Source organism: Neopsephotus bourkii, unplaced genomic scaffold (genome assembly GCF_033783945.1).
Source record: "Neopsephotus bourkii isolate Nb327-2 ecotype Australia unplaced genomic scaffold, CSIRO-AGI_Nbou_v1 NB_860, whole genome shotgun sequence".
Taxonomy (NCBI): Eukaryota; Metazoa; Chordata; class Aves; order Psittaciformes; family Psittacidae; genus Neopsephotus; species Neopsephotus bourkii.
Window position 1 is genome coordinate 2699359 of NW_026901356.1, and position 24959 is coordinate 2724317.

A 24959-nucleotide genomic window follows, 5' to 3' on the forward strand; every position below is an offset into this window, starting at 1 on the left:
AATTCGTTTTATTGACATCATTTTTTGTGACTACTAATACTTTAAACTGCCCTAGGAAGTCTACTTTGATATGTTCACTTAATTGCTGTATGAAATTTCTATTTGTTCTAGTAATAGATTTGAATATGAAAATTATTTCATTAGTTGATTTTTCATATATATATTACTGCTTCTGGATTACATTGGTTTGTTTGAAAAATACATACAACCCAGCTGATACCTGTGGACATTGGACTTGTTCTTATTCCCAAAGCTTCAGAATCAGACTAGGCTTCAAGAAGTTACAAACCTCTTTGCAGCTTCTGTCTTGTTGAGAGACTGGGGAATCCCTTGTTGGGATAGCTTCAATTCACTTTTGCCCTAGTTGTAAAAAACATTCTGAAGTTCTTGGAGGTCTGTAAGACCAAAATAAGTGAGTTTTGAGAGATCACTGTTAATAACCAAAATAGAGTTACAATAAAGCTATGGAATTAAAAGCTTGCAAAAATTTACCTAACAATTTCAAATTTGTTAATGTGCATCTTGAGCTATAGAGCATGCTTTCCTATAGATTTTTCCTGGGACTGACAGGAGCACTTTCAAGGAAAAAGATTTCATAGGGCTTGTAAAAGTTCAGAGATTCCTTAATGTTACTAGCGATACAGTCCTAGTAAGTAGATCTGGTAAAGTCATGTTTTAAATGAACTACAGAAATTGCACAGAGACATATTTAATCACTTGATATTTGGTCTGTGTCTACAAATAATTTGCAAATGACTCTGTGCAATGCCCTTCATAACAGAAAACCTTAATATGGTTTAAGAGTTGAACATGGATGCTGTAGTGCTTTGGGCAGTAGACTGCATCTTCTGTAGGGTGTAACACTTCAAATTTATTCAAAGAATCACCTAAAATATGCAATGACTGACATTTAAATACTCATTGCACATAACATGAAAAAACAGGACACATTCTGCTTATTACAAATGAGAAGCAAAGTTTAAAATTTAGCTGACCATATCATAAACTTACCTCTCCTTGTAAAGGGATTGAGTGGCAGCTGTTTGGGTTGAGTTTTTCTTCTTTCATACATTGATTCCTGACCCAGGACACTTTTGCCTTGTGTCTTGTCTCTTTTCAGAACTTCTGATACATCAGGGCTGGCATAGGAAAAATCAACAATAGGAAGACTGTGGTGATGTGTGAATTCAGAATTGTTGCCACTTTTCCAAATTTTACATGCAGTTTCCTTTGAAAACGCAGTTGCTATGAGAATACAAAAAACAGCAAATAGAAGTGTCCTTATGTGGGAGGAGGAGGAGATAGATTTTGAGGAGCAAAGCAGCAGGAATTTTAATCTAATTTGTGTACAGGTGTAAATCATCAGTATTTTGACTTCTGGGCCTTCTTTCAAGGGCCAGTAGGAAAGGCAGTGGATCTTAAGGAAATTAACAGAGATATACTATGACAGCTGAAAACAGAAGTGTCTAAATAAAACACTGGGAAAAATTACATCGTACTTAAAACTCCATTTCTCTTGGAACAGGTTTAAACATGTCACACTTAAAGCTGTTAGCCAATGCCTTGAATAATTTCCCAAAACTTAGCCTTTTCAGCATCATAAGATTATAGCATGCAGCTTTTCATAACTTAGGATGTTATTAGTTACATCAAATAACATTATTAAAAATAATGTTTAATCCAACATTATGCAGCTTTTCATAACTTAGGACACGTTATTAGTTACAGCAAATAACTGAAGGGCAGAAAAGTGGTCTCTGGCTCTGTCACCTGAAAAAAGGAATCAGTTAACCTGTTTTTAATTCAGTGAAATAAGAAAGCTTACTATTTATCAAATCCTCCAACGAACAGTATTATAGCCATTATGTATTTCTCGTATTTTGTGGGGATTTTCATTGGGATTTTTTTGAATTTGTTACAACAGCAAACCTGAAGTACCAAATGGAAGTGCACTCCTCACTACAGTTCATGAACATGTGTTTGATTCTGGTCCTATCAAAGTCTATGGCAAGGTCTTTATTGGCTTCAGCTGAACTGAGATTGGAACCAAAACCAAAGTAACTGATCACTTTGAGTAATAAAAAAAGTGTAATGCTTTGCCAAATTATTTACTACAGAGCTGTTGCCAAATCTGATTTGAAGTATTCTATTGTTTTAGTGATGCCTACTGATACTAACTAGAATGTTTTGAGTCTGATCTGCCCCCAAGAATTATATTTGAAGTTTGGAAAGCACAGGAAAATTCCTTGTCTTTCCTTCACATTACCAGCTGTAAGTAGCGTTAATTACCTGTAGGTTATTAGCAACACTGTTTGATTAATTAGGTCAACAACTGTACAGGTTCATTTAAAGCTTAAAAAAAACCCCAAAACAACAAAACCCACAAAGAAACCCAGACTTCTATCCACAGTCTCATCTGCCAAACAAAATCGTTACTGCTGCTATCCCCACTTGTTCCATGTGGGGTAGAGAATAGAAAGGAAACCCTAGGTTTAAAAAACATCTTTCAAACACCTCAGTATACTGTAAATATCTTTCAATTAATTCCTATCACATACAAATTTATCATTTGTCATTTTCACAGTCAAGAACTGGGATGTATTTTCCTCTCAGAAATCTTAAGTACATCTTTCCAAATACCCCATTCTATTCAGATGGTAACTTCAGACTTTCCAGTCATTTATGACCTGTGTGAGCAGTTTGAACAGTTCTTGTTACTTCATCTTATACACATATTTCCTTCTACTAATCTGACAGAGCCTTTTGAATACACTGGTCACTGGTCACATTTTAATTGTAACTTTGACATTAACTGCTGTCATTTTGTTGGGTGAGGGGTAGCAATATTAGTCTCTGTTATTTTGTAAAACAATTTCCAAATAAACATTTACACAGGTTAATCACAGCAAAAGAGAAGATGCCTATTTAGCTTGTGATAACAAAGGCTGACAACACTTTTATTATTATTTTTTTAAACGAAGTTGGTAACAGCATGCCCTCTTCTTAAAGGAGGATTATAAGAAAGGCGGGGACAGACTTCTTAACAGGGCCTGTCACAACAGGACAAGGGGTATTGGTCTTGAACTGAAAGAGGAGAAATTCAGACTAGATATAAGGAAGACAAGCCAACTTCTGCAGAGAGGCAGAAGGGATACATGAGGGCAGCTGGTAGAACAAATGCTGCAGTACAGTGACTTTATACTAAATTAAGCCACTCTTGCTTTGCCCACTGGGAGACAACAGTCAGATTTGTGCTTTTTCTCCCAAGTACATGAGATGAGCTGAGCCAGCTGGTTAAAACTCCTCAAAGAATACCAGAACCCCCTCCTGTATTTGAACATCAAGTGAAGCTTTTCAGTCAGTCAACTGAACTAAGACTTGGAATACAGCTCGTGAGGTATAGATACTTCATTCTCATTATAAGTCTTGGGGAAAATAGAATCCCAGTTCTCTGTAAAATGTCATCTGTTTATAATCTTATGACTTTAGCTATACATTTCCCAGATACAAAAAAAAAAAAAAAAGTTTGTATTAACTGGATTTCAATAATTCTGAAAATTAGGTGAATGTTGAGTAAATCTACACCATTATGATACTACTTACTTTTTTTAAAAAAATAGAACAAAAAAGTAACCACAGCTCAAATTAATAAAATTTCCCGTTTAATTTTTAATCTCTGTGTCCACTGAATAAACAGCCAGCCCCCTATCTTTGAAATGTCAAAAATAATTACTGCAAAACTGCCCTAACTTAGCAAAATACTGATATGTCAGCAAAAGACAAGCTCCAGCTGGGAACTCCAGGTCCTATGATGTACCAACAAGGAAAGAAATAGTAGTTCCATTAGTGTTTAAACTACAGTTCAGTTTGCTGTTCACTTTTGTGGGAGCAACTTCCCCAGATTTTCCCCAGGTTGACACCATTCCTCTATTTTACCATAAAACACATTCTTTCATGTAACTTTACAATGGCAACTACACTAATTGCATACATGGAAAATAACGGAATAGGAGGTATCAAATGTATTTTGGCTATTTTTGATGCAGTAAATTTTGTCTGTGCTAAAAATAAGTTAACTACATTAACTACTTTTGCTTTACATATAGCTTTTCATTTTCTTCTGGTTTAGGGGGGTGGTTTGTGGGTGGGGTTTTTTTCCCCTCCTTTTCTCATTGTTCTACCTATAATTTGTTATTGATTTTTTTCCCTTCTCCGATACCTTCTTCTGTGTCTATTCATAATCTGTTATTGCACACTTGCCTATTTGCTGTTTGGTGAGTTTGTTTGTTTTCCTTTCTCTCCCCCCTGGACATGGTTCCCAAAAACCTGGTCCCCTCCCTCTCTCTGAAAACCCCTTTTCTTGACAGCTTGCTTTGTCTCTTCACAGACAGCAAAGCCTTTAGTTTATCTTTTCCCTCTGCTTTTTTTTGCACAGCCCCTACGCAAAACAAAACCTTATAACAGGTTTTAAATTTCTGATGCAATGCCTACTTTGTTTAGGAAATAAAAACACCTGCAATGGTTCCAAGTTGTTCAGCAGCTTCAGTTTAATTTCTCTAAAGACCAGCAACTACCAAGTACTGAATACATCCAGTATTTAATGTTAAATACCCAGCATGGATATGATACAAAGGAGAATATCTAATAAAAGGTAAAATAAAATACTTTCCATTACAACTGAGTTTGTTCAAAAGCAAAGTTTTCTTTTTCCAACATGTCATTGCACATTTCTCCTACATACCTTATACCAGTTCTGGTCATTACTGGATCCCTTTGTAAAACATTAAGCAGAAACACAGACCATTTCATCCTGAGTGGGTGAGCTGAATCAACACAAGCACGTGGTGGCACCTTGGAAGCTGTGGAACCACACAAAAGGGAGGATTAGGAAAGTGAAGGAAACACGGACTTCCATCTCATTGCTGCAATAAGCTTTCTACCAGCTCAGTCATGTCTTACCACCTCAGGAGAAGTGCTATGGTTTCATAGATCACCTTTAGCTCAACAGAATAAATTATGAAGATTTTGCTTCATTTGTTTGTACATACACTCCAGCTTTTCATCAAATAAATGCACAGAATAGCATATATAAAGAAATGCAAATAAAGAGACTATTTGCTATGAGCCTCCAAGATTAACTGTGTTCTTTGAAAGGCAGCACTTTTTTCCCTACTTACACATTTCTCAATGTCTAGCTTGATGTTTGAAGAGGCCATGTGCCAAATTAAATGTAAAATCTAATTGGTCAAACAACTGCAGCTTTATGCTTTGGCCAGAATCACAAATACAACAACAACAATAAAAAACACAGCCAGTGATTTGTAATCAGCCTAACCAAAACTCATTACTGCATAATATCTGATCTACTTACCCACTGCTGCTCACAGAAGATGCCACAGCCTAATAGCACACATACAGAACCTGCCCAGAAGTGCTGCATCCACCATCTGTAAGCGGATGTTTACTGTTTATCAGTGTTCAACAGAGAAAGATCCTGCAGACTTGTAATTCTGTGCTCCTCTTAAGAATTTGTTAGTATATCAGACCCAGCTCAGCTTTGGCCTGAACTTCTCCAAACTTCGTCTGATCAAACAAGTTCAAGTTACTTGAATGTTTTACCTTTGAAACGTTAGTTTTCAAAAAAGAAAAAGAATTATGTCCTCAAGTCTCTGAAACACTGTTTTCAAACAACTGTGAAGATAAATTCAGCACAAAAGCTAACCGTTAAGCACTTCTAGAGCTTTTGTTGACAAAATGGTTAGCCACTGAAAGCTAACCACTAAAACTTTGTGTATGTTATCAAACTATTTATGATACCATTAGAGTTCCAAAATAAAGTACTATTATGAACTGAAATAAAATCCTTTTTGTACACTTCCAACAGCCCAGCTGTAATCTCTTGTTAACTCTTGCAATGTTAACTGCATGCTGTGCTTTTACTTTCTTCAATCAACAGCTCAAGCTGCTGATCCTGCATGCGCATCTGACTATTCTTGCAGGATTCTCTTGTGCCCTGAAGCACGCCAAGAATTTTGCTGCAAAATCAAGTTTATAGATTTAGCTGAAAGCCTCTTAATGCAAGAAAAAAAAAGGTATTTTGGCACTTCAGTATGAGGGAAGAGCCAGGACAAGACCAAAACTAGGCATCACCTGTTAAGGACAGGAGCAATGCCCTATGTGGAAGAAGAGAGTATACGCAGATAGAGAGACATTGGCAAATCCCTGTAGACAGGTTTGTTGTACCTCCAATAAAAAGAGCACCAAAAGCACAGGCAGCAAATGCTGGCCCTATGAAGAATGAGCCCACCAGTAACACCTGCAGCTGCATGCACAAGGACCCTTAGTGATGCTATCCTGGTATTTTAACATCTGTAGTACTGTTGGAGCTGTAACATACCATGTAGCTTTCTGCTTGGCCAGTCTTATGAATACACAACACACAAAATACTCAATCACACTTAGTGGCTGATGTTTTTCTGTTAGTATCAGTAATAAGGTTGCAAACTAAGCAACAAAGAAGTTAATAAATAAATAAATTACAAAAAAATAAGTCAACACTAGGAGTGAATTTGACCAGTAGTCTGGCCCTGGATTTGTGATTGGTAACTTGGTTTTAATTATGATGAAATCGCAGAAAACTGCCAACTACCCATTAGCTTGATTCTGCATTTCATTTGGCATATGGTCAATTTAAACACAGAACTAGACCTCATCAAGTAATGCTGCCATTCAGCATTGAGCAATATTAGATTATTTAAACAGAAAGAGGAAAATAGGAGAGTTTCCTTAAGGGGCAGCATATATTAGCTAAAGACAGTTCTGCATCAGAGCTGGCTTGATTCTGGCTGAAGTGGCATATGGGCAGAGAAGCCCATTACTGCCCACAGAGATAAATCCTCAGGCACTCTTAGATTCAAGAGCTTTCTATATTGAATATACCACAAGCCAAGTAAATATTTCACCATCAAAAATAAAAGTTCCCTGCTCTTTCCTGTCATCTCCTTCCCTTTCCAGCTGCTTCTACCTGCACACTGCCACTGTTTGCCCTGAGCCAGCACTCATTTGATGCAAAGCAAGCTGAATCAGCTTAGTGAAATTACAGAAAAATAACCTCTGGCAAAAAAGTAAGTGTTCTTTTGCCAGTGAATTTACGGCTCACCTTGTAGCTACAGTGCATTGCTAGGAGGTGGAGTGGAGCAGGAAGGAAGGGAGAGTAAGGCCTCCTCCTTTGGCTGTCAGCAAGCAGCTGAGCAGTGCAACACAGCCCTGTTGCACGCCACACCTGTAGGCAGCAGCCCATGCTGCAGTTTCAAGATCACTCCTTGAACCTCAGGCAGATTCCCACTAAAGTGTTATCTTAACTGCTTAAATCCATCTCCTAATCAACACGTAACATTTTTGACTCTGTAAAGGATTTGCTATGTTATTTTTCCAAGTGAAGACTGCTCATTTAGGGGAAGAAATGAGTAACAAAAATTCAGTACTGCCCCAGGCCGGTATGCAGCACAGATTGTATTACAGTGCTGTAATTTGAGATTTTGCTCTTAAATAGAGTGAAAAATTGCATTACCTTATGTTTCAGCAGAATGTATTTATTATATTAAATTCCTCACTTGAGAGATAAGCTTTACTGGATATAAGCACTCAGTTATGAACTACAGTTTGAAAGGTGTTAAAATCCAACAAAACTCAGTTCCTAAACAGGAAATAACAGCTGGATTTGAAACAAAAGCATTTATTGCTAATGTAAGAACCAAAGTATTTTCAGTATTCAGAATCATGAATATGTCTAAAATGACTTCTAAATACACATCTTAATATGTACTTTAATCTACACATTAAAATAACGTGATTAACAGGACCTATCAAAAGAATTTTTTTCTGTCAGATCTTTCAGAAAAGCTGTTTATAAATATCATGGATATCAGAAAACTGTAAAAAGCACTTACTCTAAACAGCTTCCTTTGCTGTCTTAGAGAACAGTTACAAAATATCTTTTGGTTACCAACAGGTAAAATGCACAAACTTCGAGCTAACTTTCCTAAACGTAGGACGGAAACAAGCAGCATGGATCACTGTAATGAGAACACTGTGTAAGTCTCAGCAACTACTTACCACGACAAGTAGATTTATCTCATACACAGGAAAAGCAAACCACTGGATAAACGGACTTATCTGGTGTTTATAGACATTTGTGATTAATTTTTCAGTCTACTCCAAATCTATTAAAGCCATGTAAAAGAAATCAAACTTAACACAAATAGAAATTATGACAGCTGTTAACTTTTCTATCTGATTACAAGAATGAGGATCTTCTCCAACAATGTTCAGGAAAACACTGTGTCTGTGGTATGCTGACAATTAGTTCATTTAGTGGTCTAAACTAACTGTCTACCTGCCTGTAAATCTGGACTGGCGCTGCTTGTTTCTACAGCATCTGGCTGGGGTTAAACCACGACACATGTATCTGAGAGTACTCTTCTCTTTAGAGAAATACCCTGTAATGAAAACACACAACATGATGCTACTCTTTAAAGTTCATGTTGCCATTACTTGAAAAAAAAAATCAAACAAAACAACAGTTTTACAATTTCTTAGTATGTCACTGCAAACTTCCAGCAAGACACTTTTAAGGTGGCTCCACACTAACACAGTTACTCTAGATAACCAAACACTACAGCTAGGTGAAAAAGGCACTTTGTATCCCTCAGGTCCATGTATCACCCTTCCCTCAGGCCCTCTTCAGAGACAAAGCACCCTAAGTGTAATATTATAATGCAGATTAGCAGAGATCCTGCAGAGAAATCGAAAACTATAGGTCCTTCCCCACTGGAAATGCTACTTTCAATAGTAAGTGCTTTGTCGTTAGCATAAAACTGGAGCCATTTTCTGTCATCAAGCCTCGTTCATCTGTAAAACAGTAACCCTTGTGTTTCCCAGGGAAAGACGGTCTCCCATCCCCCATATACTCTCCTCCAGCTTCAAGCAATACAGGTGCTAATTTACGCAAACACAAGGAAACTCACTGCTGGTTTCTGGGTCTGGTACACTGCTGCTTTTCCCTCCTCAATTCCTCCCGTCCTCTGGCTGACTTCGCTCAGTCTCTTCAGCGCTGGTAACTTTCATGCTTACCTTTCCCTCCTGATCTACAGCTGCATTTCTTCCTATAGCTGACTTTGCAGCTTCTTGAAACTAGGCATGAGAAAAGCAGAACCTCAGCTTTTCCTCCTGAAGTCTCTTACCTTCCTGCTTTCTCATTTAATACTGATCACTTTTTAATTCAAATGTTGAGATTTATTTTTAACATATGATCTGTTTGGCTGTAGCCAAGTTTCTAAACTCTGCACTTCACCATTTCATTTAATGTGTAGTGAAATGAAAATTCATTTTACTCTGTGGTTGGATATTGCCCCGAGTACTACAAACTGAACCTTCAAAAGACTTACACATTAGCATACACCTTCCTGTTCTGAGCACTGCCTTCAGGTACAGTCGCCTCTTTTCTAGTGCATACTCATCTTTACCTTAGAGGCACATTCCTCCTGCTCACCTCTGCCTTTTCACCTTCAGCCTGTGGGGAAAGCAAAACACCACAGTTCATTCACCATCTCCCTGTCCAACACAGATGTCTCCTTTGCTCCTACCCTGTTCTGCACAGCTGGTACCCATTTCTCTTTAACAAACACACAGACAAAGATACAGAAACATACTGGCTGTGCACCAGGTGTCTTAGACTGCTCTAAATACTTAAAACATTCTGTCTGTTCTTCCTTCTGGTTGACTTTAAAGCCTATCCAGGCTGCAGACCTGCACTGAGTTATTAATGGGAATGCCCGAGTGTTTTGGAAAACTCATATACATATGTATTTCAGGCTTTTAGAGTTCAGAAAGGAAAAAGATTGTTAAAGGGCTGTGGTTTTATATTATTTAACCTCTATAAAACATCCTCAAAGCAATGACCAACCTAAACCGCTGAGCACCTGCACACAGGAGCCTGAAGTGACAAAGCCAAGGCTCTTAGCAGCCCTGAGTGAAAAACACGGCCAGCAGCTTCTCTCGATGACCCCCAACACCTCTGAATTCCCGCTCCGGCGACCCCCCCTCGGGTTTCTACCTTGCACCCCCCCGCCAGTTGGATTTTCCCGTGAGGGAGGCGGCGGGTCGGGTCGGCGCGCCCCGCGGAGGGGGGAGGCGCCCGCCCGGACACCTCCCCCCTTGGCGGGGCAGGGCAGGGCGGGAGAGCCGCCCTACAAATTGCTTTACAAAGCGCTCCCCCGCCGTGAGGTAACCCGCCGCCTCGGGGTGGGAGCCGGGGCAGGGCGGGCTGTGCGCCTCCATCTTGTCGGCGGCAGCCGCCCCGGAGGCCGCGGCGCTGCCCGCCGCTGACGCCGCTTCCCCTCAGCGGGAACAAGATGGCCCCGCCCCGGCTCCTCCAACAAAGCGCCAGCGCTTCACTTGACGCGGCCCCGCCGAGAAACCGACCTTCCCCCCGCCTCACCGCCCGGCCCGGCCGTCCCCGCCTTCAGCCCCCCCCCACCCCGCCCCGGTGGCGGCTACCGCCCCCCGCCACGCTCCCCTCCTGCAGCCGCGCTTCCCCGTCGGGCCGCGGCGGCCCGTTCTCAAGTCACAGACCTACTTGCCCTCCGCCGGCGCTGCTGGTGGCGACTCCAGTGGCGGCTCCCTTCGCTGCGGCCTCCCTGCTCCCCAGGCCACGGAGCCGGAGCCCGTGAGCCCCAGTGAGGGCTGGCGGGGGAGGTGCATCCTGGGAAAGAGCAGCCCGACATGGGTCTCCGCCTGGCCGCCGCACAGCCCCCGCCACCGCCCGCCGCTCCCCTCAGCTGCCCGCCCGCCGCCGCCGCCCGCCGCTGAGCGGGAGGGAAGCAGAGGCAGGGCAAGGGGGCCCGGGGCACGGCGGCCTGGCCCGCGCCGGGGAGGGGGGCCGCGGCGCTGCCCGCCCCGCATGAGGCAGGGGGGGCCAGCTCCCACCCGCCCCGCTCGGTGCCCGCCGCCGCCTCCCTGCGCGCAGTACCCGAGCGGAGCCCCTGTCGCCCTAGCACCGCGCCCTGCCCGATGATGGACAGGAACTACCCGACGACCCCCAGCTTCACCGACCCCTTGGCCCCGGCCGGCGCGCAGCCCGCCGCCTCCTGGGCCTACGAGCGGGGCGCCGGCAGCCTCAAGCCCAGGTGAGGAGGGTTCTCCGGGGGGCTGCGGCAGGAAAGGCCAGGGTCCGGGCTGGGGCCTGACCGGGGGGCGGCTGAGAGAGCGCCCCGTGAAGGGGGTGAGGCGGGCGAGGGGCCCCTCCGGGAAAGGCAGGGTGGCGGGCGGCCGGGGCCCAGAGGCACTGCGCTGCTGGTGAGGCCGGGCGGGGCGGGGGCAGCGGGCGAGCCGCGTCCTGCCGGGCTTCCGCGTCTGGGGGCACGGCCGCCGAGCCGCGGGCGGGCGGGGAGCAGAGGGGAGGTGGCAGGCCCGGGCTCCCCGGCGGCCCTCATCGTCGGGGCGGGCGGGCGCTCTCCCCGCGCGAGGCGCGTCCTCGTTCTCCGCCCCGGAGGCTCGCGTTGTGTTGCGGAGCGGGTTCAAGAGTTCACGGGTCCTTGCCCGGCTCCGGGAGGAAAGCGGGGCTCCGCGGCGGCGGGAGGAGCGCTCCCCGTGTGCGGGGCCGCGGGCACCGGCGCTGCCCGCAGGAACAATGCGGGCACCGGGCCGCCTCATCCCGCGCCCGCAGACGGCAGCCACCTCCGTGCCAGCATCCCCCCGTCGCCCTTTATTTCCCCCTTGTTTGGGTTTTTTTTTTCGACGAGAGAGGGCTGGTTAATCTCTTTCGTCTAAAGCGCTGCTCTCGGGCGTGCAGAGCCTCCTTTCAGCTAAAACTTGTCTGGAGCTATTTGGTCCCACCGACAGTTCTGTAAAGTTCCGGGAAGTGCGGAAAAATTACAAGCTAGCTCATTGGCTTCGGGTTGCTTTTTGGTTGTATAACTCTGCCAACTAAAATGAGTGTTTTCTAGGTGGTGAGGTTTCTGTTACCGCTTGTCTTTTATGTCTTTAGTTTGATACAGCTGCAGTTCTAGACGACTTTTAAAGGTAAAAAGAGTGTCAGGCTAAAAATATACAGTCAAAATAGGTGTACCTGTTGGTCTACCTAGCTTTGCATTTGGTCTTGAAAGTGGTCAGGCGTGTTCTCTGATTTGACTGGTAAGGTTAATAGATTATCAAGTCAGAAGGACTGTTGCAATTATTTTAGTCTGACCTCTTCATGATGCAGGCCATGGGACTGTTTCCCCCCCAGCCCCCCCAATTTGTGTTTGAAACTAGTTTGTAGTTCAGAAGGTGCAGTTAAAAATTCCGACTGAGGTAAAATTCAACATGATTCTTGGTATACGAGTGGCTGATTCGTATTTTATTTCTTATTTCTGATTTTAAGAGGGCTACTTTTCGTTTCTAGCCTGCTACAGCCTCATGGGCACTGAAAAGCCCATAACATCGTTATGAATTCTGATTAGTTTCTTGCTTCATATTCTTTTTATTAAGAGAAATAAGTAATTTTATGTAATTTGTTACCAGACACACTCTATTTTTTTTTTTTTTTACTTCTTCAGTTATTCTCTTGAGTTTTCTCCTGGATCCCCTCTAATTTATTGTCATCCTTGGTGAACTGTGGACAGTGCATTTTAAGAGAAATTAAAATCAGTGTTAACTAAGAAGATAATGGATCCTTCCTGGAGCATGAAGCTCTGGATTCCTGGTTTCACAGAGAATTACAAGGATGGTTAGGTGTTTTTTGGCCAAACACTTGCCCAATGAAGCTGTGTTTAGCCAAGCTCTGCGCAGTTTCCTACATGGCAGACTGAGGTCTCCTACTGTTCTCTGTGATCAGTCTTCCTAATTGTTGAACTACTTTTGGTCATGTTGCTGTGTTGGTTTCTAGGGTAGTCAATGACATGTCCTTTCTGTATTGCTTTCCCCAATTATCGTCGTCTATTGAGGATCATGCATCTATTCCATGAGGAAGATTTGGGTTTTGCAGGTCATATAAGAGTATGTCCGTGCAGGAGCAAGAGTGGATCTCTCTAGGACTTAGAAGAAACACAGCTATTTGATGATTATTTTCTATGTTCAAAGAAATTCCCTGGTTTCAAACAATGGCTGCTATATTAACGCAATATTAACTGTGTATTTTGGGAATTCCTCGCTTGAAATGGCATGGAGAACAGTCCAAAGACAAGTACCATGCAGAAGCTCTTTGGATCATTGCCTGCTACCTTTGCCAATCAAATTGTTAATCAGAAAACTCAAATTACTATTACTGAACCCATTCTTGATATGACTGTTTATTTTATACTTTAGGTAGCAATGTCAAGAAGACCTTGCTTTCAGTTCTTAGAAGGTTCATCTTGAGGCTGTGTAGGTGGTGATGGATGATGCATTTAAAATGTGTTGACTGAAATATTTAAAAATTTTTTAATTATTTTTTTTTAAGTGTAACAAGGGCAGGGAAAATACTGTGAATCATATTTTGTGCTGGAAGTTCTCCTGTACTGAGTTTTTAGAGTTCATGCCATTGTTGTAAGCATTAAAATACCCTGTCTTCAGCAAGATTTAAAGATCTGAAACATGTTGGGCACAATGTTAAATACAGTCTAGGCTTGCAGAGGTGTTTGTAGTTCCTCTATCACTGATAACATTTGTCTGTGTATGGATGGAGACAGTTGCTGGGGAACTGGGATGCAAGAGTCATACCTATCACTGCAAAGGCTTGTACTAGCCTGGACGCAAATTGTGGAGCTATAGAAGTACTGTAAGGGAATATGCTGTCAATGTTCTTGGCTTGTGTTACAGATCACGTCACGTTTTTCCAAATGGTGTTTTTGATCATGGTTGACAGGTAGTCATCTAAACAGCTGAAGCTGCATTAGCCTGATGTTAATTTTTCTTTTAAAAAGTATGTCATGTTGATTTGGTACTTGACTGAAAAGAATTCAGCCTTTAGGTGATAGAAATAACAATATTTCATTCAGGTTTCTTTTCATATTTATGCTGTTGCAGGCTGTGTCGTGGCAGGCTATGTTCCCTTTGTGTGGAGAGCCATGTTCACAGTCTCAGCTCATCAAAATGATTTCCCCTCCCTACAAGTGTTGCTCCCGTCTTCCTGTGCTTAACTTCAGCCATCTGGTTTTTATCCTGCCTCTTATTTCTTGCAGGCACTGTTTTGTCTGTGCAATGGCACTATTCTTATCAACTGAAAGGAAATGTGTGGTGAAGTATTATGAAGACATTGCTACTAGGCCTGCTGTGACATAACTTTTCCCATGGAATAGTAGAAGGTAGTGAGACAGGAATGGGAGCAGATAGCAGTCGCTTGAATCAATGCATTAGCGTAGTACTTGAAGAGCATATTTGAGCAGTGCAGCTGTGGTGGCCCTGGAGTAGAGAGCTGAAAAAGGTCCTCCTGTCCTTCACCTTTCTCTTCTCCCCCACATCTCTTACACAGGCTGTCAGCATCCTGATGGAATTTCTAATGGTTGTATGGCCACACTGCCACTTTTGACCTTTTACTGTAGCTGTTAGAAAACCTCACTTCTGTGCTGAAACGCTGTCTTTTTGTGGCACAGTCTAAAGCTAGTCCTGTATTCAGTAGCAGATAACATGTCATGCTTGCTTGTTACTTGCACAAGAAATACATGGTCTTCAGGAAACAGGTGAACACTGTAATAGTTCGGGAGACTGTCATAATTGCTTGGGAAAAGAAATGGAGCTAGGTGATACGAGGTTTCTGGTTGTTTATTTCTGTCTTGGGGCTACTTCTTTCATTTAGAGAAGGTTTTTCAGTAGTGGAGGGATCTCCCTGTTCTTACTTGGTTTTTACCACAACTCCAAGAATCAAATCTTCTGCTGTATGTGATTGAATGGACATCAGTCACAATTATTTTGTGGTTACTTTAAATTTTACGATGACTGTCATGGTCTCCAGTGTTTCTTTATGCGTGGTAGTCTTTGTCTGCCTCTGCCTGACCCAGACATATGTGGTTTTATATAATGTATTTCAGGATGGTTCTTTACAATAGATAACACTTACATTTGGTTAGCCTGGCCTGTATTTATAGCAGGTAATCTAAGATAATGAGTTAGTTACAGTAATAGTTCATATGCAGATTTACCTAAGTGGGAGACTTAAACTTTTATGATAACCTTTTATGACTTAAATTTTTATGATAAGTGGTTGTGATGGTTTTTTTTTTAACTTGTGTTTGCATAGGTGTCAAGCTAAGGCTTACGGTAACAATTGTATAATAATTGTGCCTTAGTTAAGGCTCAATTTTAAATTGTAATGTATTTTTGCATAGCTATAGAAACTCTAGAAGTGCAAATAGTGTTTTAGAGAAGTGTGGAACACTGTCTTTCATCAGATGAAATTGTTCTGAGAGGTAAAACCAATGTTTGTTGTTAAACATGTTTCCTGCGAAAAATTCCCTATGGCAGAGCATTTCAGATGTTGAAAGCTAAAGCTTATAAACTGTGAATATATTTAGAACATTTGCTATTAAAAGAAAAGGCACAGAAGGATTAAGTAAACTGTATAAACATATAAAAGGGTAGGTCACTTCAAAATCTTAACCAACCTTTTGTCATAGTTTATATTTAAAACATTTACACATACAAAATTAACCACAGGTAGTCTGGGGTGTAGCACAAGTACCTTATAGGGCTTTCCTAGCTTTTGTCAGTGTTCAGGTTTTTTTCTTGTAACCTTCATTCAGTGCACACTGAAATAACAGTTGTGGGAAGTTCAAAGACTGAGTGAACAAAGGCACTGAAGGCATTCATGCTGTATGCCCCGTAGGTTTCACAGGTGCAGATGTGTGGTCCTCTTGTAAAATCTTTGCTGAAGTTTCAAAATAAGCCAGCTAGGCTTGTTTGGAATTACATGCTGCTTACCTGTCTAAGATTTAACAACTGTACATGAAACATTTGCTGCAGTGAGAAATGGTGATGGAACAGGGTGCAGAAGGAATGAGCTGAAACTTAGTCTGAGGATGCAGTTACATGAGATGGCTGAGCTTACTGCTCAGGCACACTGCTGCTGAAAGGGGCTCCCTTCCTTCTCCCTTGCGTTTGCCCTGGTGATTGTGCAACCACCCAAGGAGCTGGTCTGGTTTGTTAATCCATGAGAACACTACCATGACCAAGCAGGTGGATAGCTTTCTCTGAGCTGGAGAGCTGCGCTGGTATACCTGTGCTGCCAGGCAAGAATCCAGAGGTGGCACCAGGAGACAAACAGGAAGCAGAGCTGTAAAGAGTAAGTTGTAGCCTCAGCAGGGACTCTGCTTGTGTCATCCAGGGCAGCTTTAGATGGGCTCAGGCTTGCTGTGTTGCCGTCTTCAGTGAGCATCCCAGCCAAGTTGTACTACCTGTGCTTTGTTACCAGGAGCACTTAGTGTCTGTGTTAGTTGAGTGCTCGATCTCTCTTGAGATCCCCTAGAATGATACTTCACACATGAGCCCTTTCCCGTGGAGCTCACAACTTCAACACATTTCTGAATGTGTTGTTCTGAAAGAGGTTTTGTATTCTTCCACCTGTGCAGAAAGTCTTTCAGTCCCGTATGTGTATTTTACCTTTCATCCCATTAACTTTAATTGTAGGCATTTATACTGCCAGAAAACAACCTTTTCCCTTTGTTTCTTCTGTACTTCTGCCCACCTTTTATTTTTTCTTGGAGTCACTGTAGATTCTGGCATGATGCTGTCATACAAAGGAGGTTGCTTTTAAAAAAATCTTCTGTTAGGAAAAAGGCACCTATGATTGGGTTATATTCATTCTAAACAATATTGGAGGTCTTACGGAGTGGGTGTATTTATTTTCCTTGGATTTTTTTCTTGTTCTATTTTGTCTAAGCATTCACAAATTTGCATGTCAAAAAGTTGTTCTGTATGATGAGTGCCTGCTCACCCTTAAAAACCAAAAGCCCAAACAAAACCCAGTTAAAAGGCAACACATTAATAGTCTTACTTCAAACATTCCTTAGCAGTCTTAAGTTCAACAAAAGTAACTTTGAGCAGCATGCAGAGCTCAGCCTTCATGGCATTTCTTGCTGTACTGTGAAAGCAACAGAGAAAGGAAAATTCTTAGAATTTTTAAGCGAAGAGAAGTAACATGCTCAGAGAGGAAGGAGCTCTTGGTTTTTAAGTACTAGATTTACTTCTCTCACTGGGCAGATTTCATAGGGTTTGGTTTTACTTCAGCTGTTCTCTGTCCCTTCTTATGTTGCTTCCTTGTTTTATTACTCTTGAAGGGACTACTGGGGATGAATTGACACTTAAAAGCATCCTCAGAACCCCTCTGACCATGGGTTACAGTAAGTAGAGGCAAGCAGCATTTATTCCCAAGTCCTTTCATGCTTGAAGTTTCTTATTCCAGAGCAATTTAGCAAGAATCTACATATGTTTAGACAAGCTTTTATTTGCCCATATTGCTTTTCTTGTTCTTCATCTTCCTTCTACATGACTGCCTCTGTTGCTTGCTTAGGACTTGAGTAAGTGTAACCAATTACACTTAGCAGGAAGAAGGCACCCTTAGGCATCCTTGTCTTAAGAGTAATAGTATTTACATAGGAGGAATATTTATTCCTTAATAACTGTATATGAATTATACTTGGGGCAGTCATACATCTAGATTTCTTTGGAGATAGCCCTCTTTTTCACCTGGCAGTGTTGTGTGAAAAGAGTTTGAGGGCGCTAGCCCTTTGTCTAGCATTTCCAGATGTCTGGCAACTTGTTCTGAAAGCTTTTGGACATCCAGAACGTGGCAGACAGATGGCCGCTGCGCCTGCGTGGTGCGTGTGCAGTTGAGCTGGTGTTTTTGTGGCAATACTGAATGTACCAGCGTGTGCTGCACGTTCCCTATTGCACTTTTTTTTTGACCAGGAAATCCCTTTCAGAAATGCAGCAATTTAGTGTTTCACACCACATCCTGTTTACTTTCTCTCTTCTCCGTGTCAAAAATTCCAGTACTAGACAGTGAATAATCTTTTAATTCCTATGCTCCTCCAGTTCCATTAGTCTCTGCTGATCCTACCAAGAATAGGATTTCTACTATTTTTTTCTTAATTGTGAACACAGTGATCCTAGAAAACAAACTCCTTACGACTCTCAACAACAACCACTTGTTAACTGTCTTCAAGTTGTTGTTGGAACTGGTGACTTGGAGGCTACTGATGCTCAGTGCCACTGAAGAGAGCTGGGATTTTCTTCTTTTCTCCTCCAGAAAAACCTTCTTTTTGTCATTATTTATTTAAAAGAGAATACAGGTTTTCCAGCAGTTAAAGGATTTTTGTTTAATTTGTGTGTATACGGTTCTGATTTCTATTACTTTTTTCTGTCTAGTCATCTTCCTGAATGTCAGGAAATCTTAAATTGATAGTGGGACATATTTAAAGAATGTTTATATATACGTATGTATATATATGTATGTGTGTGTGTGTGTTTCTCCCATCTCAAAATAAAAGCCATTTATTTTTTCTGCAGTTTTGAACAGTGCATGTTTTCTCATTGAAGCATTCACAAGTAATTGAATTTGTATGGTATATTTTCAGCTAAATAGTAGCTGGTGACAATGTGATAGCCAGAGTCCTCCTTGCAAGGTTGGAAATGTAAGTTTGAATTAAGGCGAATAAAGCACTGATGAAGAGGTGTAAGAGCTAAAAACAAGGACTGTGCTGATTTTCCTCATAAAAACACCCTGTGACTTTAATATAAGGACTCTTGGTGCTGCAGTTTACAATGAACTCTGTGTTGTTAATATGTTAGATCTTTCCTGGGCACACCTCCTAAATTGGGATAGAAGAAGTGTTAGTCATTGGGATGCCACTTTATTGAAGCCAAAGGAGTTCCTGTGAGCTGCTTTGCCCGTGTAGTGTAGGGAGAATACTGTGGTGGCCATGTAGGTGTGCTGGAAGGCTTAGAGCCTGTTTGATGGCCTTCCAACTGCAAGCTGTACAGATGACCAAGGATATGATCATGACCAAGGATATTGTGGTCTTGTATGTAGGCAGTGAGTAGGTGCCTCAACTATGTGCAAGTTCTGCATCTATGAGCTGTGAAGCCACTGATCTTTACATGGGTTCAGTATGTTGTGTACTGAGCAATTAGAAATTTTAATTTCACGGAACTCTGAGAAACTTTGAAACTCAGTTGTGATGTCTCTAAATCTGAGTGGGTTAGTGTTTGGGCCTTAGCTGCTCTAGGTTAAAGGAGAAGATATTCCATGGGTTGTGGAACTGTAAAGTGCTTGAAGATTTAGTGATGAAAAGAGGTGTTGCCCGAGGTGACTCTGTCAGTTGATATGTTGTATGTATTTGCCCCTCTTACCTCTTCTGATGAATATCTCAACTTCAGCATGATCTTTTTCATGTAACTGGAAAATAAAGGGCTTAATAAGAAATGGGATATCAGGTGTTCTGCAGTACCCCAAAGGTAATACTCAAACTTGGCACAAAATACTACATTAATAACTGTGGGAGGATAGGGATTGAGAAGCATTTCAATAGCTGAAATGAACTGTATTTTTAATACGGCACTGATGTGGGTAAGTCGCTTCTTGAGCTAATGCTCTGCTGATTTTTACATTTTGAAATAAAATTTTATTATTTAAAGTAATGAAATCTTTTTGTGTTTATCTCTGCCACAGTAATAGAGGATTATACTGTGTGCTCAAACATTAATACTGTGATGATCTTGGGAAGAGTTTCAAATACCTCCAAGTACACTTTTGAAAACAGAATAGCATCATATGTTGAAGAAAAAGTGCTATATTTTCATTACTGTTTTGCAGAAAGCTTTTGAAATTGTGAGGAGAGACCCATTACTAATAAAAAAACCCCAGAAACCAGCAAACACTTATTATCTCCTTGCTGGGTAAAGAGAAGGGTCTTTCACAGAGAAAAGGTAAGAGAAGATAAATAAATGTAGTGACAAAACAAACCAGCACCTCAGAAGGTGAGAAATGAATATTGCAGTTCTTTACATGGTGTAAGCTACGCAAACCATAATGGGCTGGTTTTCTGCAGGGAGCAGTAAAGTAGAAGCTGTCAGAGAACATGTAAACTCCCAAAACATTGCTTGGCAAACACATGGCTTAAAATTATATCTGACACCACATTATAATATAAATTGGGTGGTGAGTGTGGGCATAGCAATGTCTGTTTAGATCGAGGGAGTGTTGATCCTGAGTTAATAAGCATCAAAATCAGGCTTCAGTATTCAGATCAAGAAAACTGAAGGTTCCTCTCTGGAACTTGAAATCTTAAAAAGTTCATCAGGAGCTCAAAATGGGCCTTATTATAGAGTAGTTTAGTTTTATTTCTTGTATGCCATAGGATTTTAGAAAGTTGCTTTGGTTAGGTACTACAAATTTTTGTCCAGACCCAGAGAAGCAGTAGCAATGTCTGTCAATCCTGATTTAAAAAAAAAAAAAAAAAAAGAAGATGGCTTTGTTAAATGTGCTACATTTCAACCATAGATAACCTCATCACAATTTAGATCATATACCTTCAAAAATAAGAATATAAAGTAGTTTGTCCAGTCCCTCCATAGTGACTTGTCCTGGGTTGACATTTAGAAATAGCTCGTTTTTATCTGAATATTAGTTTTCACGTACATAGAGTCAAGACGTAGTTTAACTGATTTGATGAAAATGGAATTATGTTGTCTTTGTTAGAGCTCCACAAGTTACTTAATCAGACAAGCCAGCACCTGCACTCAGGCATTGAAATACTAGTAAGACTATTTTGGCTTTCCTGAAGCAGTTTGGGAGGTTTTATTTTTAAAAGGATTGAGCATAAAGGGTTCAGACACATTAAACATGGGATTAAAAAGGAGATGGAACTTTTTTGCTGTAAGATCTTTTCCTTGCCTTAAGATATAGCATGTGTTTGGGTAAAGAATCACAGGAACAGCGTGAACTCTTGCTCAATCAGGCAGTTCCCTGCTCGCTATTTTCTACTTAAAAATCTGTTTCTTAGAAGTTCCTTATCTTAGCTCCTAGAAAGCCAGGAAGTAATGAGTATTTCCTCTCATGAGTACCTTGAGACAGCCTTTGGTCCAGTCATACGCTTGGTTGTTGTGAATATGAATTGAAGTTGGAAATTAACATTGTAAGTTCATCTTTAATGAAGGAGTGAAGGGTCATTGCCTCTGGTATGTTACTATTTGATATATTCTACATTCAATGTATAGTCTGTTAGTTACATGGTCTTTACATTAAATTACATTCTTAGGCATAACCAACAGACAGTTGAGATTGTCAATAAAATACTACTCATCTGCGTTTTACTGGAATATCTCAGTACTGGTGTCTGATTCTGTATTTTCCATCTTAAAGTCATCTGTCTCGAAGAAGAATAGTATTAGGTAGTTAACAAAAATTCAAAACATTGACATCTATTTATTTCTTGTGTGGTAATTTCAAAATAGGCCAGGTAAGTGCTAAAAATGTGTACTGTAGGAACACTCAGTGTACCTTTTAAGATGCATTAATTTTAGAGATCCTTCAAATTTTTCAATGGTGTACTTTATTTTTCAAGAAGCAGATTCTTTTGTCTGATGGATACCATAACTCTTCCACACTGTTAACTATTCTTTCTCTTTATGCAAGTATCGGTTCAATCTTCAAATGTTAAGAATTGTATTGTCTTGTATCATCTGATCAGAGGATCAGGGAATTAGATGCAAGGAGTTGGCTGTTTTTTTATTTTTCCTTTAAGCCGCTAATGTTCGCAAGCTTTGAACCGACTTTGTTCTTGCAGTGTCTCTTTCACCTGGGAAATAGAGGTGAAAAATAACATACTGTATACATTTCCCCCCCCCTCCAAAAAAAAAAATTTGCACTGAAGTGAATCTCTGGGCTGAGCAGGAGTTTGTTTTCCTTTGGTTTATGTTGGGATTAATTTTTGAAACGTTTTCTGTTGTTTCTATGGGCTTGCTTTTAAACTTCAGAAGTGCATTGGCCTGTCTGTTGGGCAGGAGTGATTTGCTGTTAAGAGTATTGAACTCTCTTTATAGGCAACTCTTCCTTCTATGATTCTGTTTTCTTAGTCATTTGCTTTTTTAAAATGCAAGATCAAACCCAGTTTTAGATTCTTTGTTGTGAGCTATATACAACCCTAAATGCTGAACTATGCACATGACAGTGAACTCTTGCTGTTAGAATGGGCAGCTGAAGTGCCTTCTGTCTAAAAGGCCATTTGCTCTTCGTTTCATCCGTGTTAAATTCAAGTGATGTCTCCAGATAATGCTCAAACTTTTTGCCAGGGGCAGATCAGCAAAGATAGATCTTTAAGCAAAACATTAACTATTTTATCTAATATTAAGCCATCTCTAATATGAACTTGCAGGTAATGCAAGCTGGAACTGCATTTTGTGTGTTTCAAATGAAATACAGTGGACAAAAAAATGATGTAAACTGCATGTCAGTTTCAGTATCTTATATTTAGAACGGTATTTTTAATGTTGGGAAAAGCATTTGTCATTTTTGCAGTGTTTGGACCTTAACTGGTTTTGCTTTGGTCCTGTGAGTGGGACTCGCTGTTGCATAGCTGAGGAGCTGGTTGAAGGGAAACTATTGCCAAGTGTCTGGGCTTTGGGGTAGAGGGGAAAATTTGAATCATATTTCCCCTATTTTGCATATCTCTCAGGTCAGATAAAATGTAGTGTGAGTTTTAAAGTCAGCACAAGCTATCACTAGTTTTTTTTTATCTCCTTTTTGGCAATTTGGTGAGAAGTGGACCATATGCCTGGTCGTTTTACCAATGGAGTTGGGAAGCTCCTTGTTTTCAGAAAGCCTAAACAGGCAGCGCCAACATGAGATTTGTTTCCCTGGTCTCACTCGTACCATGTGTGCTGGGTTGTCTGGATCTCAGACTCATTATAGCAGAGGTAGAATTTAGAGATAGAAGTGCTTAAGAACAAAAGACTCAGGTATTACACCCAGAAGTAGTCTTTGCTCCTTAAGAGTCCTGATATGTTTTTCATGTATTACAGGATCCCCTAGAGCTTGAACAACCGCTGTTACTAAACTTAAAAACAAACTTAAAAATTGCTAAGACCTAATGAAAATTGATCTAGAAAATAAAGTAGAAAGTTGAAAATGTCTGCTTTCCGTATAATACCTTTTTGTATCAAGTATTAACTAAAATGCTTGTTTGAAGTGTTTCTGTGTTTCATTCTCTGAATGCCTAGGAGAGCAAGGTTGTTTGAAGAAAGTGAGAGAATTAGAAATAAGGACTTAATTGTGTGTCTAGTGCTTATTGCAGCTACATTTTGTTTCCTTGTGAAAGCGATCCTTCCATTTGAGATTGAAGTTATGAGCAGGTACACAGAGTTGATTTAGGAAAGACTTAATCTGGAGTAACAGAAAAGAGTTGTAAATCAAAGTTGAGGTATTTTAGTAACAATTAAGTGCAATGAATATGCATTTTTCTGCCATAAATTTTACTGGCGAGGTAATAATCTTCTGTTAGCCCAACTGATGTAGCTGAAAAAATCATTAATATTTGGATGGTTGCACTTTCATTGTCATAAGGATTTTTTGATTGCATTATTACAGCAATGACAAATAATGATGACTCTTTATAGGACATCTCTAAAAGGACACTTAAATATTATGTTAAAATTGAATGGACCTTTTCAATGAAAAATAACATGGGGGGGGAACTATTTTCTGAATTTGTATGTCAAATTTATATTACTTTCTAGCAGTGACCACTTCATTGTGCAGATCACTATGCCAGTAATAATCACCGTGGTGCATCAGTGATAAGGGGGAAGCTCTTGGAACATTGTGTAGCAATTAATGATAACAAATAATAAAGTGTCAAATTTGTGAATGTTTCTTCAGTAACTAATCTGACATTTCAGTACGAGTGAGAACTCCTGTGGAATTTTAACAGTCTTCAGAACCGGAGTGCAAACGCGAGATAGCCATAATGTTGTTTGTCATGCTTAATGTGTTTTTGGTGTGCAAATTACATGCTGTATAAGTTTGGCTGTTTAAAAGCTACATTTTATAAAAATAAACCCTAAGGCAATAATCTTCCTCCAGTTGCTGTGCTTGTGTTTAGGATAAGCTTATGTAAACTGAAGGGATATATGCAGGGTTTTTTTGAGATAAGAATCTACATTCCAGCAACTAGTAATTATACAATAAACAATTAACCGTTCTTATAAACAGTGTTTTTATTGAAAGATGAATTCACTTTTGAGGTTGTGGTTGCACAAACTATGACCTGGGAGTTTTTATTAAAAAATAAAAAAAGCGTCATATACTTTTAGTGTTCTTTTGATGCTCACAATCGTTAGAATTTTGAGATTCTAGTAATTAACAAGGTTTTTTAGATACTAGGCCTAGGGGTTATTTTGTATCCCAGTGTTAATTCCAGCACCATCCATGTTGCACGTCTAAGTTTCTTTTACAAGTAGCTTTTATAATTCAGAGTGTAGTGCCTCACATCTACACACTTGTGTGTTAGACTGTTATGTAGTCTTTGCCTATACCGTGCTATTCCTTTACAAAGAAGTGACTCTCAGTCTTCAAATTGTTACCAGAATAAGTAGAAATTTCAAGTTAAAAATACAAAAAAAAAAAAAAAACACCAACCAACCAGCAGACCAATTTTTAGGTTACCAGGTTTTTTCAGTAGTTAACATGAAGTTCATCCACTTTTGGTCATGACCTTTTGCTGTGGCAATGTGAAAGCAGGGATGATGCAGTATTACTAGATTTAATCTGTACTGGTTTCTGTGGGTCTCACCTTATCTGAAAGGATTTTTGCTGCGAAGCGTATGCCCACTTGCCTGGAACACTACAACAACACCAAACATGCCTCTCAGCCTGAAAATAGCCTAAATGGGAAAATGAAGGTGCTCTGCTGAATGAGCAATCCACGTGTGACTTCATAGTTTGCCTTTTA

The 24959-nt window shown here is 40.6% G+C and overlaps 2 protein-coding genes and 1 long non-coding RNA gene across 5 annotated transcripts in view; 1 reads left to right on the plus strand and 2 right to left on the minus strand.

Annotated features, from left to right (window-relative positions):
* Window positions 1–196: 196 nt before the first annotated feature.
* On the minus strand, window positions 197–9856 carry LOC133213994 (uncharacterized). Of its 2 annotated transcripts, XR_009725950.1 has the most exons (4): window positions 9711–9856; window positions 9447–9571; window positions 4742–4859; window positions 197–1139 (listed from the first exon to the last, which is right to left on the minus strand). It is a non-coding gene; the product is annotated as an uncharacterized LOC133213994 (long non-coding RNA). The 2 variants fall into 2 exon arrangements; XR_009725949.1 differs by having other exon boundaries at window positions 9447–9851.
* Window positions 9857–11059: 1203 nt separating this feature from the next.
* Window positions 11060–24959, plus strand: part of QSER1 (glutamine and serine rich 1) — a 38636-nt gene continuing 24736 nt past the window's right edge. For both annotated transcript variants that reach the window (XM_061356593.1, XM_061356594.1), the window contains exon 1: window positions 11060–11186. In XM_061356593.1, the coding sequence (XP_061212577.1) occupies window positions 11071–11186 (116 nt within the window). In that variant the 5' untranslated portion in view covers window positions 11060–11070. The remainder of the gene's footprint in view (window positions 11187–24959) is intronic.
* LOC133213978 (actin nucleation-promoting factor WAS-like) lies at window positions 11154–11588 on the minus strand. Its single transcript, XM_061356596.1, has one exon. The coding sequence runs from the start codon at window positions 11490–11492 to the stop codon at window positions 11154–11156; it is 339 nt and encodes a 112-aa protein (XP_061212580.1). The 5' UTR covers window positions 11493–11588.

Bases quoted from the DNA above. Each gene is read 5' to 3' on its own strand.
- LOC133213978 (XM_061356596.1), bottom strand. From the start codon at position 11,492: ATGAGGGCCGCCGGGGAGCCCGGGCCTGCCACCTCCCCTCTGCTCCCC.